The sequence below is a fragment of the Carya illinoinensis genome, chromosome 2, assembly GCF_018687715.1.
Source record: "Carya illinoinensis cultivar Pawnee chromosome 2, C.illinoinensisPawnee_v1, whole genome shotgun sequence".
NCBI classification, from domain to species: domain Eukaryota; kingdom Viridiplantae; phylum Streptophyta; class Magnoliopsida; order Fagales; family Juglandaceae; genus Carya; species Carya illinoinensis.
This window is the reverse complement of record NC_056753.1, coordinates 30,008,832-30,026,333: the sequence shown is the minus strand read 5'-3', so window position 1 is coordinate 30,026,333 and position 17,502 is coordinate 30,008,832. Positions and strand designations below refer to the sequence as shown.

The 17,502-nt window shown below is 36.0% G+C and overlaps 2 protein-coding genes across 4 annotated transcripts; both read right to left on the bottom strand.

Moving 5' to 3' along the window:
• Positions 1–278: 278 nt before the first annotated feature.
• LOC122300791 (sm-like protein LSM36B) lies at positions 279–2,818 on the bottom strand. Of its 3 annotated transcripts, XM_043111680.1 has the most exons (5): positions 2,663–2,807; positions 2,150–2,253; positions 1,784–1,928; positions 656–769; positions 279–523 (listed from the first exon to the last, which is right to left on the bottom strand). In XM_043111680.1, the coding sequence occupies exons 3-5, from the start codon at positions 1,896–1,898 to the stop codon at positions 477–479; spliced, it is 276 nt and encodes a 91-aa protein (XP_042967614.1). In that variant the 5' UTR covers positions 1,899–1,928; positions 2,150–2,253; positions 2,663–2,807; the 3' UTR covers positions 279–476. The 3 variants fall into 3 exon arrangements, with proteins under 3 accessions (XP_042967614.1, XP_042967612.1, XP_042967613.1); XM_043111678.1 differs by lacking the exon at positions 2,150–2,253 and having other exon boundaries at positions 2,663–2,818; XM_043111679.1 differs by having other exon boundaries at positions 1,784–2,253.
• A 2,738-nt stretch (positions 2,819–5,556) lies between these two features.
• On the bottom strand, positions 5,557–12,097 carry LOC122300789 (formin-like protein 2). The gene is made up of 4 exons (XM_043111674.1): positions 9,676–12,097; positions 9,196–9,404; positions 7,988–8,232; positions 5,557–6,648 (listed from the first exon to the last, which is right to left on the bottom strand). Exons 1-4 carry the CDS (start codon positions 11,187–11,189, stop codon positions 5,824–5,826), a joined length of 2,793 nt encoding a protein of 930 aa, XP_042967608.1. The 5' UTR covers positions 11,190–12,097; the 3' UTR covers positions 5,557–5,823.
• Between the last annotated feature and the right edge of the window lie 5,405 nt (positions 12,098–17,502).

Genomic DNA, 17,502 nt, shown 5'->3' with positions numbered 1-17,502 from the left:
TTTCTTCTTTTTTTTTTAAAAAAAAAAAATAGCCTATTGATTTCCCTCCAAACAGAAAAATGTTTATTAATTCTCTAAATAATTGGAAGAAGATGGGAGACGAGCTCAATTCACCCCAAAAAGGAATATACTACTTAACATCTCCTCCTTTGTCATTTTGGGAGTTTCTTATTGGATACTTGAGCATCCAACTTCAATAAATGGCCACCAAAAGGAAAGGATGCCTAAAAGAAATTTTGTGCAACAAGCTTCATGACCATGATGATCGTTCATCAAAATAACAATAACGCATCAATCTTCAATTTAGATATTTGATACTTATCCCATTAGAAAGATAACAAAGTTGCATATGTCCAAGTTAGAGCAGCACTGTCTAATTCTCATTTCCAAATCAATATCATCATCTTACATCAGAAATACAAACATTGAAAGCCTGACTGCAGATGAACCACATGGCTTGATATATAGTCCAATACTCAAGCTCCATCTGCTAGTGTCCTCTTTGATGTACTAATGTAGAGAACTGCAAAATTCAATAAATAAATAAAAGGGGAAAAATCAACCAGTACCAGACCGGTCAAAATAACAGTATGGGGTATTAAAGAAAGTTGGGAAATAACAGTAAAAAAAAAAAAAAGGTAATTCTATAAAGTACCATTGTTTCCGCGAATGAAAGCATCGCCATATTTATTTTTCAGCTGCCCATTCACATATTCTTCTGTTTGCTCCATTGCTATGTTCATATACCCATCCAGACATGCGAGAATACCTGCACACAAAGACTTATCTATGAATGAATGTTTCCAGAGTCCATATCAGCTAAACAAATTGGAGTGTACCCAACCATCAGTCAGATGTCTATCAACAACTAGTAAAGATCAAATTCCTCACAAGCATTTATTTATAGATTATGCTAGATACAGTTATGGATTATGCTAGCCTCGTGCAATTCTTTTGAAAAAGAGCAGAGCTCACAATTAAGAAATTAATTAATTTTTTTTTTTATATGGGTGTCATATTTATTCCTTTTTTTTTTCAAAAGAAATATGTGACGCTTGCACACTCTATGATTGCAAATATCACTTTTCTATTTATATCCGTTTGGTATTTCTCTACCTTTCGTAAATGGATGTTGATACTAGCCATTACTGGCATAGGGTATATAAAGATTCTTCAACCCAAGAAAAGTAAATTAATAAAAAGAAAAAATCAATTACTTATCACAAGGATGTGAGCCTCACATCCACTCTTCCCCCCCCCCTCCTTTCTCCTAAGTACCCAATTTCATTTTTCCCTCTCACAGATTTGAAAGATGAAGGTATATATCATAAATGACTGCCACGAGATTCGGTTTCACGCCATTTGCCTAAATTTAAGGGAGAAAAAGGGAGGGGCAAATGTCCCAAGCATGAGATGCTAACCCATCATAAAACCTTTCTTGAATGACAATTTAAATAGTGACCAAATGTAATAAACAAATAAAAATGGTATATTCTTTCCCGTTTTATAACATGTACATATTTCTTATGTTTTATCAGCGTTGGGGATTTTTTTTCCAAATATTACAAAACCCTTACCTTCTCAAGTAATAGAATGCAAAACCTTAACTGGCCAGTGGGATTGGAATTATCTGAAATCCCTCAATGGCAAGAATGTCTGCTACAGACCAGATTACATTTCCAACAAAGCCTAGCAAGAATCGGCAGCGGATTTCATCTTCTTGAACCATTTACCGTACCCATGCAAAATTAGGTAAGAAAAATGAGAAATAAGAGTAACTGACCTCGATAATCAACTCCAGAATTCAGTTTAACAACAACAGGTCGCCCACGAATTGATTTGAGAAAATCTCCGGGTGTCTTTGTGGCTGCTGAACCCTTCTCTCCTCCTCCACTCATTTCGTTTCTTTAGAATCCGAACTTCTCTTCCTGATGATATAATAAAGAGAAGGAATGCATCCGCTTAACCAATATGGCATAACTAGCATGTGGCGGAGAGGATTGATAGCTGATATGTTAAAGGAAATTACAAAACAAGCATGACAGGATTTTCATCCATGATTTCTTTCTATGTTGGTTACTTGATTTTAAAACCTAGATGACATAGAACGTAGTGCTCAATATGCCAACCCCCTAGACTCTGGTCATACCAAGGAACCCCAGTGTCCTCTAAAACCGTTATTCCATACTACATGTGCGCCAAAAGGATCCTCAGAAATCATCCCCTTGATGAGCAACGATAATCTATTTAAATCTGCATCCAAGCACCATCGCAAGTCAACAAAACAAGAAAAACCCTAAGAGCTTAAAGAAAACAAGAAAAGAATAGAAAACACCCATTAAGTTGGGAGAATTTACACAACATGTGAAAGTGCGTGAAACGAGGATTTTGAAGACTTCTACGCAAACCAAAGAATCAACAGAGAAAAGTACTTTATTTATTTAACAAAATCCCCATTGATGGCATCACGCACAATAAAGACCGCACTCATAACAAAATTATGATACACGGGTTTCAATTCACTCAACTTTCAACCCTAACGGAACAGTCCTGAAACCAGATCCCTATTTCATGAGTAACCATACAAACAAAAAGAGCTCAATTTGTACTCAAAAACTAAAAGCACAAGAACATTGAACGAGATAAAGGATCAACAACGCACCCGTTCGATTATCTGAGCGAGAGCGAGAGTTTTCTCAGTGCGCTGCAATAAGCCCCAACGTCGCTAATATGGTGAAAAAGCCAATACAGCGACGAGCAAACGACGACGAAGACTTGTTCCTCTCTTCCCCTCGGCTGGGCCTTTTATGTTTTTGGGCCTCCCAGATTGTTTTTTAGGCCTTGTTATTGGGTTTCAGTGAGGCCCTATTGCTAATTAGCTCTTCTAGAATTATGATAACAGTCCCGCTTCTAAGCGTCCATCCGTTTATTAGAAAAAACCAGCCCTCCTATCATCATCAGTCACGTCAAAAATCACACAAAAAAGTCTATGGGTGCAGCCACACATGATTAGAAAGTTAGTCACACACTCTAGCTATTCGAATCACACAGTCGTTGCTTTCTGAATCTCAACCCACCGAGACCCAGCCATCTCTTCCGTTCGTTTGCACCACCACCCAAGATTTTGCACCACATTAATTCTCACCATCGTCGCACCATTGTCGCCCACATGGTTGGTCATGGCTAATAATATTAAGAGAAAAATCGTCCCCTCGATTGGTCTAATTTAGACACACTCAAAACCAAACTTTTTCCCATAGACAAATTCTGACCTCCTAATATGGTGTCAGTTGGAAAATCAAAAGTTTCCCAAATAATGGATGAATCATTCTTATAGAACACAAAATTACCGAAATCAAGCATAGCAGCTAAAGCTGCAGGTTCAGACGCATCAAAAATTATCTCATTGAATAAATTAAATGAGTTTATTCTCATGAGACTTGTCATTAAATGTATTTCTCATACATTTCTTTTTGAAGTTATATTCTAATTCTAAGGTGGTTGCGCAAATATGTAAGATGAAGGGGTTGTGTTGCAATTCTGAAGGGTTTGCGAGCTGTTGTGAAGGGGAGGGGGGGCGCTGTGAGCTACTGCAAAGGGTCTACGAGATGCTTTTGAAGAGTTACTGAACGATTTTGCGCAGGAGAAAAGGAGAAGAGGGGTTCTGTTTCACGCAGGGAAAGGGAAATGGTGGGTTCTATTTCGAGCATGGGATATCGAGAAGGATGATTCCATGTAGTGTGTAGTTCACAATAATTATGGTGGAAAGCTGACGTGTTTAAAATCTAATGGCAGACAGTTATAAGGAGAAAATCAGCCAGACCAACTATAAGGTATTCTCTTATGATAATTCTAATAATTATCTTCATTATTTTTAGTTGAATTATTTATGTTTTGTCCTCTAACTTAATCAGAGACAATAAAATAAAATAAAAAATATGGTAGATAAAATTTTATGATAATAACGATAATTATGCTAAGAAATTGATAAATGATACTTGTGATTATGAATGTAATAATTATTTTGAAAAAATGAATAAATAAATATGATATTCATATAAAAAATTAATTTTTAAATAGTAAACTTCACTCTTTTTTAAAATAATTTCATGTTGTTGGTATCATTTCTATAAAAAATAATAAAAATTTCTGATGGGAATGTTACAAACTTTTCTTGATATGAAAAGTTGTTTTTCCCTTTTTTTTTATTTGAAAAAAACTAGTTACAAGCATAATTACACACTAATATGTGCATTAATTTAATGTGAATAGTTAAAAAGTATATTTTATTGAAAACAGTACTAATTTAAATTTTGAATATAAAAAAATCAGTATTAATACGCAGATTAGTACGTGACTTTACTTGTACGTAGCAAAACTCATTTTATTTTGGGCGGGGTCCCTCAGCTGAATGCGTAAAATTGAAACCGAATGGAAATTTTGATTTTTGTGGAAGCAAATGTCACTTTCTTAAGTGCACAAGCACATCAACTCTCTCTCCTACTCCCAACTTGAAATACTTCAATCAATACAAGACAGATGATTTGGAATTGTCTTTGTGATTGTAGCAAGAAAAATACTTTATGCAATTGGGGGGGCGCCGGGGGGGGGGGGGGGGGGGCGGGGGGGGAGTCGGCGCACAATCGTGGCCCACGTGGATTTGTTTTATTTTCTTGACATGTATAAATCACACTGTTTTGACAAGAACGGTCCCTTCTTCCTTCTGTTCTCCTTCATCACAAACCCCGCTTCTTCCCTTCACAATACCTTAGATTGTGAAGCAACATCAAGCACTCTTAAGTTCCATTTCAAAGTGAAGTGCCCCAGCTCACACAAATACGTGCAAATCTTTCACAAATCTTGCTATAATCAGTTTGATACCTTAATTTTTCGCCTGGGTCTCCGAGAGAGAGAGGAAAAGAAAAGATTGGCTTGTGCTACACAAAACTGAGTTTCAAAAATGTATGTGTTTCAGATAAGGGAGATAGATTAAGAAAAATATAGTTACAAGCATAATTGTGTACTAATCTGTGCACCAATATGATGTGAGGTCAAAAAATAAATTTTATTGAAAACAATATTGATTTAAATTTTAAGTATGAATAAATCAGTATTAATATACAGATTAGTGTGTGATTGGACTTGTATGTAATAAAACTCGATAGATTAATGGTAATAAAAAACCATGAAGAGAGAGAGAGAGAGAGAGAGAGAGGGTGCTTTGGGGGGGGGGGGGGGGGGGGGGGGGGGGGGGGGGTGGTTTGTGGCTGGAGGGACAAAAGGGGAAGTTGAAAGTCAAGACTTCACAGGCTTTACTTCAAATCCTATCTTTTCTTGATTTTTGTATGCTTCTTTCGATTTTATTTCATTTTCCTTCGTTTATTTTTCATTCGGCAGATTGCATGGCGACTGCAATCTGCCGAATGCCTGTAGAAGAGAATTGTTGCAGCAAACATCCTATTTCACATTGCTCGGGGCCTTTTGCAAGTACAGGTGGTTAACCCGAGGAGTGCCCTCCATTGTCAGGGAAACAAAGATCAATTACACAAACACGAGTGAAAGAATGTTACGCAGAGCTAATCGCTTGTCACGAACAACTCTCACTGAGCAACTTCAAATATTCAACAGATTTACAAAATAAAATCTGGCTAAGTATGGCAATCCCTTCTATATTACAACTAGGATAAGCAGTCCCAAAATCCTATTGAGTATATCCAAGTACAAAACAAGAGCAGATGATATACTTGACTTTCAGGAAGGATCTCCCCAGAAGCTCCCTCTGCAAATGCCAAAAGGGGTAGAAAGTGACATTGATATCAAGTGCTATGATGAGGATGAATTCTCATCATCCGAGGTATCATAATGCTGCCTTCCATTAAACCCAGAAAATGCCTGTGGAAGGGATGGATTCAAAGGTGCAGGAAATTGACGGGCTGAGCCGACGATAGTTCTCTCATTAACCTTGCCAACTTCCTTGCATACCCCGTCAAGAACTGAAAGAAAATCTCTCACCACCGTGAAGATCCGGAATGGATGAGCTTCTTCTTTAACTGAGTTCCCATGGAAATATTCAGTTATTTCCTTCACAAGAGAGAGAGCAACTTTCTCTTTGGCTTGGATCCTTAGAATCTCTTCCTCAGCCTTCTTCAAGAACCCATTCATTGACTCTGAAAATTTCCGGCTAGTCTGCTTCAATGAAGTTTCTTCATTTAATTTCAGGACTTCAGATATTTTCATGATTCCTCCAGCGAGCTTTGCAACTTCGCTGCTGAGCACATATGAATCCATTGTAGCAGCTTTCTTCACATTGGTGAGCTCTCCACTCAAACCCGAAACAACTTGCAAGCCAAGCTTCCTAAATTCAACATCATCCCGGAAGGCAGATTGCTGATTTTTCTTAGTCAGTTCACTTTGAATGGTACTGGAAAGTCTAGAACCTTCAGCCCTAATGATTTCCTGTACAACAAAATGCAGTAGAGTGGTTTTCCCGTCAGTACCCTTAACATCGACAAGCTTGAGAAGAGTGTCCAGCTTGAACGCATGGGCATCACCACGGTTGGTGCCAACATTCATGCGGTTCCCAGTTTTGAGCACAGCTTCAAGAAGCTTCAGGAACATTCTGCTGTTTCTCAATTCTTCACAACCTACCTGTGAGAAATGTAAGTAGTGAACAACTGCTGGTACATGTATGCCTTCACAATTACACTAGAATTGCAAGAACTAAGAAGCTATATAAGTGCAGGAGGGAAAGGAGTTCAGCAACTAGATTCATCAATAAAAAAGGGTAATTTTCTAGCAACTGTACATAACGTCACATTTTTCCTACACTGTCTTGTGCACCAGCACCCAGAAACTAGAAAAGAAAAAATGAAGCACGTTAATTTGGCGGGTGCAAGAGTAAGGACAATCCTGCACTGGCCCAAAGATGCGGCTCTATACTAGGCTAAAGGAGAAAATTCAAAATATAGCCGCTCAAATAGTTGGAATAAAGCCTTGTTGAGATGGCTTTGCCTTTTCCACCATATTACTCATTTACCAAAGCATTGGGACTTGAATGGTCACTGCTATTCTGGGCACTATCAATTTTTAAGAGGAGAATAGTGATTTCAATATCAATCCAGTCATTGCATTCTGCAAAAAGATTTAAATTTATAAGTAGTTCTAAGCTTCGTTATTCCATTTTTACTTTTTGATCTGCTCAATAGAAAATGCTGTTCTTGCCCTAACATCCAACCTTTCAATGCTAAATGCAGAAAGCCGCATTAATTACTAGGAGTCATGTCCAACTTTCTTTACACAATTATGAAGCTATACCTGTGTCCTAAATGCTGTGCAACTTTGATCACTGATATTTCCTTTCTTTTTTTTCCTCGCGACTAAAAATTGGAGTAATCATAATTCAGGTAAAAAGTCATGTAAAAATTATTCATATTCAGAAAGGCAGTGGCAGGAGATGGAGGATAAAAAATTTTGTGGATACCATTTGAGAGATTCTTTAATAAAAGTACATGGCAAGATGCTCGTGAGCATTTGGCTAAGCGTTGTGCTTGATGTCAATTATTATATTGGTTGCATCATCATATTGTAGGTCAGGAATTCATTTGAATACCATAAATGCAGGGGAAAATAGACTCTGGAATAATGGAGGAATCACTGGACTATCTCATAAGCTTTCTTTGTCGAAATGGATTGACTTTAAAAACGTTTTACACACACACACACACACACAGCCTCAAAATATTCCTTTTCTTAATGTTCAACTCTGATCTTGTAAAGTGAGCTCCTACCTTGTGCTCACCACTCATGTGAGAGAGGTATATGTATTTTGGGATAAGAAAGGAATAAGGTTAAGGACAGCTTCGAGGACCATTTATGGAATATATACACACATACACACAAAAGGCTTCCACTTCAAAGGTTCCTACCAAATGTAAAGCAAGATTGCATGACCTAGTTAGATATACATATACCAGAACATAAGATTTACCTCTAGAGTTTCAAAGGACCTTAGAAGGTACTCAACTTCTGAATCAAAATTGGTAATGTAGAGCATTGCATCCACCCTTTTGAATGCAAATGGTATATCAAGCACCTTCTTGAGAAATTTCTCGGCTGGGCCTAGCTTAAATGGTGATTCATCTTTGAACTCTTTTAGTTTACGCTCTTCTTCTTTTGTAGGAGCCATCTTTAATAAACTTTCAAGAAGTTCGGAACCCAACGTATCAGAGTTACCTGCTTGCGGGTAGAGAGGTTCAAAATATTCATGGTTGCGACTGTTAGGGTGACTAATGGTTATACAATTACAAATGCATAGCAGTGGAGAGAGAGAGAGAGAGAGAGAGAGAGAGAGAGAGAGAGAGAGAATAAGCAGATCAAAGGGAGTGGTCGTCTAATGATATTGAGCCAGGCAGACAAACAGAGAAAGAGTCTCTTTTGTAGCCTTCTCTCGAGTTCAATGACATGACCAACTGCACAAAATACATGATATATGGTGGAAAAAGATGTACTATGAGTATGACATTATGAACAAATAAAAGGATTCTAACAAAAAAAGCATCGACACGATAATAATCTGGTTTTACCGTCTCAAAAAAAACTATGCTACTAGCATTGACTACCTAGTAAAATAGATAAAGCACAGCATTTCAATTCATCCATGCATTCCGTTGCAATTGTTACAGGCAAAACAAGATTTTGGGCGTTCTTAAAGGGTCTACGAAATTATATACGCCAAGGCCAATGCAGTAATAAAAAGACCAAAGTTACTGTTTTCTTAGAGGCAGGGCACATATCGAAATGTACCAGCTCAAACCAAAACCATCGACCTTAGATATGAAAAAAGAGTGGGTCGCAACATTAAGAATATCTACAGTCATTAAGCTTGAAATGGTTTTTGAAATTGCCTAAAGATAACAAGGGCAGCCAAACATGCCTCACATTATATTTTTTTATAGGTAAACGATTATATTATATTAATACAAATAGGCAAAGCCCGAGTAAAACATACCTCATATTATAAGATCACGCAGTAGTTGGACACAAATTACAGTCAGTATGGCAACAAAAGCTTTAAATCACGAATGACTTCCAGTTTTTCTTTTTGTTATTTGTAATAACAAGAACAGGAACTCTTTATTTTGGCAATGCACGTCATAGTTACTACGATGAATTCACACAATAAATTGGATCAGTTACCTTCCAAAAGGGCTTCACAGACTTCCTCAATGGTCACATCTAGTGCCCTCAACAGAATCGCAATATTCTGAGACTTCTTTGGATCAAGCACCCGATTCTCCAGGTTTGGCGAAGGGAGAATCACACGCCTCCCACCATCTTTCAGGGTCATATTTGTATTATTGCTATTATTGATCATAAAAAGTGTCTCAATCATTTCTTCATTCAGTCTGCAACCACAACAAGATTCTACAAACTTTAGAAAACGACATAATAGCTTCCTCGAATAAGCAAAAGAGCACAGTATTAATGGTGGGACAGTCGAGGGGGCTGGGAAAATCTGGAACATCTAGTAGCAACAGTTTTAAGAAATCCACAAGGTTACCTTAGAAAAAATAGAGTACTCTGATTATCCAAATGATACAACAACAAAAAAACTAATCAACGAAAGGGCTTTTGAACACTAATAAAAAGGAAAAATTCAGGAAGTCATTATCTTACTGGAAAGAGCTAGATTTCAGCTGATCCCACACCATAGCTCGATCCGAGCTCGCTCTAACCTTATCCCAATGTAAAGGTTTCAACTTCGGCCTCGGAGTGTCCTCATTTCTCTGCGCTTTTCCGTTGCTCTGCAATTGTTCAGTTGCGACATTCTGCAACAGAACTGGCCCAGTAGGTGTTACAAGAATTGGCGGCCCTGGGTCCGGGTCCCGGGTCTGCTTCTGAGAGGCCGGAGCCTCCCAAAACCTCGGAGGTGGGGGTGGAGGCGGCGGCGGAGGCAGTTTTATCGGCACACTATCAGTTCTAGATGGGCATCGCTCACTCTGCTCTGAAACATCTGAATTTCTTGTTGGCGAATTCTGAGTATTCCATGAACCTCTCTCGGATGATGATGAAGACGTAGATGAAGAAAGAGACGACATTGATGTAATTATTGGCCGAGCCGGAACCGGAGCTGGGAAACCGACCATGAAGTCCGGGGACTTCGATTTCAAGCTTGTGGTACTCAAGTTCAATGCTGGGGACGCAGAATTAAAAAAAGAATTCGTTGGGGAAGCTGAATCCGAACACGGGTACGATGCAGTTCTTGAATTGAAGCTTCTACTTCCGAAATTTTCAGCGTTAAACAATCTTTGGGGGCTCGACACAATACGAACGGGACTATCTTTTCGGCCGGAAGACCCTCTTGGAGAAAAGAATTCTTCTTCTTCCTCCCCTTCTTCGTCATTTTCCCGATTCTCAGAGGAGCCCAATTCAGAACTTCCACATCTCTGCTTGAAGCTGTGCCTTGGAAGCGGCGGAAGCGGCTTGAGCTCCGGTGAACCAAGTTTTAGGTACTGGGTCGTGGCCGAGACGCCGACATTGCTTGAATTCGCTGTATCTTCGTCGTAGATTCCATGGGAATTAGCTAAGGTACCAATGTAGAGAAATTCGGAGCTGGTGTTGGATGAACCGGAGTGAGGATGCTTGTAGCTCCCATCAGAGGTGGCGATGTTGGGCGGGTACAAGCGGAGGTTGTCGGAGTGAGGGGCCTTATCCGCGACGTTGGTGGTAGTGGTGAAGAATGCCTGTTTGCGGCAGTAGAAGAAAGCGGAAATGGCGGAGAAGAGAGCGACGATAAGGAGAGAGACGGAGACGAAGATGGCGATGAGGTGGCGGTGGGAGATAGAGGAGGGGGAGGGGTGAGGTAGGAGGAGCTCGGAGATGTTAGCTGGGAAGGTGGCAAGGCTAGTTTGGGAGGGAGGAGGCGGTGGAGAGGGGTAGGATGGGAAGAAAGGTTTTGGGGGGGTCGAGGAGGAAGAGAAAGGGAGCTTTGGTTGTTGTAGTTGTGGCTGCGGATAGGGAGAGGAGGAAGGGGGTTGGGTTGGAGGGAAGGAGTCCAGAGGAGGGAAAAAGGGCTGGTGAAGGAGATGGCGGTGGTGTCTCCTCCGAGACAAGTTGGAAGGCGTTGTAGCACTGGCGGTGGAGAAGAGGGTGAGGAGGAGGACGGCGACGCCGACGCCGGCGGTTGGCATTTTACTCACTTGCAGAGTTAGAGAAGCAAAGAATGTAGCGTTGTTGGTGGGACTGCCTTGACTAGGCGAGCGAGACAGCGAGAAGGAAGGAGTAGAATAACTGTGCTTTGATGGATTATGTAGCCGGAGATGGAGGGAAAGAAAAGACTGTTCCGGAAGGCAGTTCAGATAGAAAAGCTTGATTCTTGATGTGTGCACACCCACAGATTATCTGGCCTCTTGATTGCTAAGGCTAAGTAAGAGAGACGAAGGTATTTCTTGATTGAAGGTATTGCAGAGAGAGGGAAACATTGATGCATGTGACAAAAACGTGGTTGGGCAGTTCGGAGCCCAGACTCGAATGGATAGTTCAAGAAAGCACGCAGACCGAACCCCTAAAAAAGAGTGCAAAGGGGATTAGAAGCAAGAGAATGTTTTATTTCACGGAGAGAGATAGAGAAAGAGGGGGTGTACAATCTTAAAATGGTGGTTGAGGATGAGGGTGAGGGTGAATTAGGAAGGATGGAACAGTATGAGCAAAGTGGATGGTGGTTCAGACTTCACAGCAGCAACCCATAACCCCACTACAGTAAGTCCTCCTTTCCTTTTAACCTCTCAACAGAACAGAGATGGACGTTTGTTATCTCTGAAGAAGATGAAACCAAAAATGGAAAGCAAGAGATCTTAAGAAATACGTACAATGGAGGTCAAAAAGTAATAAGTTCTCTGAAAGATCATACACAGAGAGTCGTTCATTAGGATGTGTTCTAGCCACGATTATGTCGCGCTGGTGTAGTTGATGGAGCTGTTTATACACTGTGGAGTGTGGACCGTTGAAAGTGAGAGTGAAAGTGAGAGTGGAATCGCAGGCTAACTTTCTTTCATGCCCTTACGTGTTTGAAAAGTGGGCACTTTTTCGTTTGTGTTGGCTCCTACGGGTCATCTGCAGGGAAACGAGGCCTCTATTTAGGGAGCAGTGGCGCACGCGCTTAGAGGAAAGCATTGGGGGTTGTTGCTCAAACTCAATGCACAGTGAAAGTAGATTTTTGACCTTTGGCTGTGTTAGAATTCACCGACATATTTTATTTTTATTTTTTATTTTTTATTATTATTTTTTATTTATTTTTATTACTATTTATAATATAACTCTACACTTCTTAATCACCGTTTCTCAATTTTGTCGGGCAATGTTAATGGAAGTTTTAGAAAGAAAAATTAGAATTTTAAATTTAAGATGGGAGTTTAAAATATTATTTTTAATATTATTATTATTTTAAAATTTTAAAAAATTATATTAAAATTTGAAATAGTTGAATTGTTTATTATATTTTATATAGAAATTTGAAAAAATTATAATGATGAGATAAAAATTTTAAATTTGAGATAAGATTTTTTTGCCCCCAAACCTAAATGTTGAGATAAATTATAATTTGAGTTAAATTATAAATAATAGTATTTTATAAATTTTTTTTAGATTTTTTTTAGACGGTATATATTTAATCTTTTAAGTTGAAATAGATTTAATTTTTTTATAAAATAATTAAAAAAATACTAAATGTTACCGATAATTGATTTGAAATTACTTAAGTTTGGTTTAACAACTTAACATAACGTTATGTATAAGAAAAATACTACTTATCATCTTCACGTCATATATTAACATGTAATTTATTATTTTTATCTTTTATTTAAATATACGTATTTTTACATTAATATATATTTAAATAAAATGATAAAAATGATAAATTACATTTAGTATATAGTGTAAGGGATAAAAATTAGTACTTTTCTAAATATAATTTTTTTTGTACAAATTTTTTATAAAAAATTAAATTTCACTAATAAAAGATCATTTTTTTATAATTTTTAAAATTTATAGAAATCATTTTTCTCGTATTTATTTGGCTCCGCAGGTGTGGTAATAATTCTCATGCGGGCATTGAAACGATATTTGGAAATCAATGTGTTGATCTATTGTTTCGAGATTGTTGCTCCAAGAGATCACCATAGTATCATAAACGGTTATGTAAAAAAGAATAATGTTATTCATTATCTTAATTTTTATTATTATCTTATTTTCGTATGATATGATATTAAATAATTATATATTATTTATTATATTTTACTTATAAATTTATCATTTAATGTCATATAATAAAATAATAATAAAATAATAAAAAATAAACGAGAAATAGATTTTTTCTGTAAAGAAATGAAGTGTACTGTTATAATAAATTATTTTTACCTGTGAGAGATCAAGAATAGAAAAGTTATTTGAACTCTAATTTTGAAAAAATCTAATTTTAAATATAATTGCATATTAATATAATATATAAATTAATATGTAAATTTATATAGTAATAATCATTCGGAATTGTATCTGACAGTGACACTATTCACAACAGAAATTATATATGATAAATATTCTTTGATAATACATGACGATACTTGTCGTATATCTTCCTGTGACACATGAAACATCATCCAAAAAGTAGTTGGGAGTTGGAGGACGAGGAGACTGTCGAATTTAATGGCAATTAGTCTTCATCATCCATAACTCATGCATGATATATATTTGCATTAGCGGAACAACACTCAAATGGCAATTACGGGAAGTTAAATGTTATTTTCCTTCTACAAGTTCTCTCGAAAAGAAATTAATATTTTAATAATATATTTTTTTTTTTAAATAACTACTGCAATTATTATTTGTGATTGACACTAAATGGCTTCTTGGTCATAAAGCATTGACCAGAGAGAGATTTTTCCTCGTGATAAGTATCAATCTTATGGCAAACAAAACATTTCTCCTTACTTCTTACTAAATAAATTATAAGACATAAAAAAATTAAGAGTTTTGTTATATATAAGTAAAGTTACGTACTAATCTGTGTACCAATATTGATTCTTCTATACTTAAAAGTTAAATTAACACTGTTTTCAATAAAATCTACTTTTTGACTAATCACAATAAATTGGTACACATATTAGTGCACAAGTATGCTTGCAACTAGACTTTTTCAAAAACTAATAGAGATATTTTTTGACATAAATAACTCCAAATTAAAATCCCGACGGAGCTGCCTCTTCGGACTCAGCCTCCTCCTCCTCCTCCTCCTCAACATTTACATCAAAATCTACGGTATAAAAATAGTACCGCAGCCATACAATGCACACCTCAAGATAATTTATCCAACAAATCACAACATTCACAATAAACAAATAACTTCGTCCTCAAATCCATCCGACCTCCAACTCCTCGGATTCAGCCAGGAATAACCAACCAGTCAATGAATTTATTGTAAAAGCAATAAGATATTTAAATCTAAAATAGAGTTTGAAAGATACTTATAGCGCTATATAATAATTTTTGAATGATCAATGAGCTGCAAACGGTGAAAAAAAAGTAACGTAACAGTGCAAAACACTGTGGTCGTGGATTGTAAAATGCCCACTTTTGAATGGGAACAAACCAAGACTTGAAATTGATAAGGAATAGCCTAGAGATGTTTATGAAACTAGTGAAACTGAGAATGGGCGGGGGGTGGCAAAGGAAATGGCGATGGAAGCGAAAAAACGACAAAAATGAAGATGAGCTCGTGGGAGCTGCTCTGGCAACGGATCGGAGCTGGAAATATGTGGTTTAGGACGGCAAGAGGTAGGTGATGATGTGGTGAAGAGGTGGTGGCCAGAGGTGGAACAACGACGGCGAAATGGGAGAAAAACCATGCGAAATGGTAAGGCTCGCAGTGGCTAACGACGGCACGGGAGGGACTGAGATTTGGTGGGGAGGTGCGCCGGCCGAAGGGGAGTCGACCGGTGGGGACAGTGCAGGTGACGGCAGCTGGATGGCGACAATTTGGGCGATGGAAGAAACAGACGGAAATAGAGAGAGAGAGAGAGAGAGAGAGAGAGAGAGAGAGAGAGAGAGAGAGAGAGAGAGAGAGTGTGTGTGTGTGTGTGTGTGACGCAAGGGAGGAAAATCGGGGAGAAAAAGAAATAAAAAATAAAGAAAAGAGAAAGAAAAATAAAAGAGAAAAAGAAAAAATAAGGAAATGAAATGAGATCCAATCCTTACCTCTGGAATCTAGAACAGACGGAAATAGAGAGAGAGAGAGAGAGAGAGAGAGTGTGTGTGTGTGTGTGTGTGTGTGTGTGTGTGTGACGCAAGGGAGGAAAATCGGGGAGAAAAAGAAATAAAAAATAAAGAAAAGAGAAAGAAAAATAAAAGAGAAAAAGAAAAAATAAGAAAATGAAATGAGATCCAATCCTTACCTCTGGAATCTAGAAACTGATCCGACGAAAACAATTTTAAAAGCTATAAAACGACTAAATTAATTTAAACATCACATCAAGCTAAAATATAATAAATAAGTAGTGAAAATTAACAACTAAATTTTAAATCAAAAAACAAATTAAAATAAATTACACAGCAATATAAACTCAAAACAATAATTAATATTAAGAAAACTCTACAAAACAAATATCACAACTAAATAAATCTAATTAAAATATAATAATTTAAAATAAAAGAATTAATATTTTAATTAAATTAAAATACTCGTTCAGTGAAAATACACATAAAAATGAATTATCACACAATATTTTTTATTAATTAAATATAACAATTTTATAAATTTTAAAATAAAAATAATATTATAAAATTACATTAAAATAATTTTTTAATTTTATCTATTCACATTCACAAATTACATATATGCTTATTTTAAAATATATTTTTATTTTTTAAAATTAAATAAAATATATTCAATTAAATTATTTCACTATTATCCATAAAATTTTAAAATACTTGAGACATTCAAACGTTCCATCGTCCTAAGGCAACACGGGCGATAATACCACTTGCGGGCATGTATCCACAAAATATGTATTTACTGTCCAAATAACTCTCTTATGTAAATTACTTTAATTAAAAAATATAAAATCAAATAATAAAAAAAAGTGAAAAATGACGTGGATAGGTAAGTTTTTATATACTATTTAAAGAAATTCTACTTATATTTTTTACATAACTTATTAATACATGATTTTTTTATTTAAATATATACATGTATTTATATAAATAAAATAAAATAAAAATAAAAATAAATTATAATTAATATGTGATTTGAAATTATAATTAATATATGATATGAAATAATAAGTAATATTTCTCGTTTGTTTAGAAGTACATCTATAAGTTTCGTAAAACACAATAATAGTAATCAAAGGATCAAGATGGCATACGACGTCGTAATAGCGTCGGTGGTGATTGACCCGAGAAGGTTAAGAAGACAAGAAAGGACGAAAATGCCAGTATACCCGTGAGTGGGAGCATTGGCATAAGAGAAGCAAGCCCCGGAGAAAAACGAGACGTGTCAGTTTATAGGAACTCGTGCCAATTGCTTCTGCAGTCTGTGACACTGTCATTCTCAGTCGGAATAAATACAGAACAGTAGTTCTTACCTTGCTGGAATTTACACTTTTGCACTCACATAAATCCTTTCCATACTCGCCCTCTACTGGACTTGTCTGCACTCGCCCACGCAATTTTTATAATGAGCATTGTTATATTTAAAAAAAAAAATTACATTAACTTATAAAATTAATTTTATTTAGTTCTTTTATAATTAGAATATTTCCCTCTTTTGATAACTATAACATAATATTGATTAGTGAAAATAGATTTGTCCCCTATTAGTGTTTTTTTATTATTTAGAAAATAACCAGTAATTAACTTATATATTTGTGAAAAAAATTATAATTACACTAATAATAATTTTAAAAAGACAAAATCAGGAAGCCAACAGCACTACCGTTATTATATTAAATCTAATAATGTTATATGTAATTGTAAAATATTGTACAGTCATTTTAAATAAAAAGTAAAATATATTATTAAAGAATTAATTTCTTTTTATATAGATCATGTATTTATTTATTGAGTTTTGCTATATACAAACACAATCGCGTAATAATTTTTGTACTAATACTGATTCATTTATATTTAAAATTTAAATTAATATTGTTTTCAATAAAATCTATTTTTTGATCAATCATATCACATTAATTTACAGATTAATACACAATTATACTTACAATTATATTTTTTCTATCAAAAACAAATAACTACATGTTCAACCGAAAAGATGAAGCTATCATTTCCAAAAAGAATAACAAAAGATGAAGCCAAAAATTAAAAAATTAGTGATTTTGTCCTTTTTTTTTTTTTTTTTTTTTATGAAAAGTAAATCTACAAAGGTAACGCTTTTATTGGGTGCTTTTTTTGGGGTACCACTCCACTCCGAGGAATCCCATGGGAGAATCCTATAAG

Coding starts and splice junctions, on each gene's coding strand:
- LOC122300789 (XM_043111674.1), bottom strand. CDS start 11,189: ATGCCAACCGCCGGCGTCGGCGTCGCCGTCCTCCTCCTCACCCTCTTC. Junction 8,233..9,195: donor CTGTGAAGCCCTTTTGGAAG/GTAACTGATCCA, acceptor ACCCGCAAGCAG/GTAACTCTGATACGTTGGGT. Junction 6,649..7,987: donor GGTCCTTTGAAACTCTAGAG/GTAAATCTTATG, acceptor CATTTCTCACAG/GTAGGTTGTGAAGAATTGAG.
- LOC122300791 (XM_043111678.1), bottom strand. CDS start 1,898: ATGAGTGGAGGAGGAGAGAAGGGTTCAGCAGCCACAAAGACACCCGGA. Junction 770..1,783: donor TTCTGGAGTTGATTATCGAG/GTCAGTTACTCT, acceptor CTTTGTGTGCAG/GTATTCTCGCATGTCTGGAT. Junction 524..655: donor TTTCATTCGCGGAAACAATG/GTACTTTATAGA, acceptor TGAATTTTGCAG/TTCTCTACATTAGTACATCA.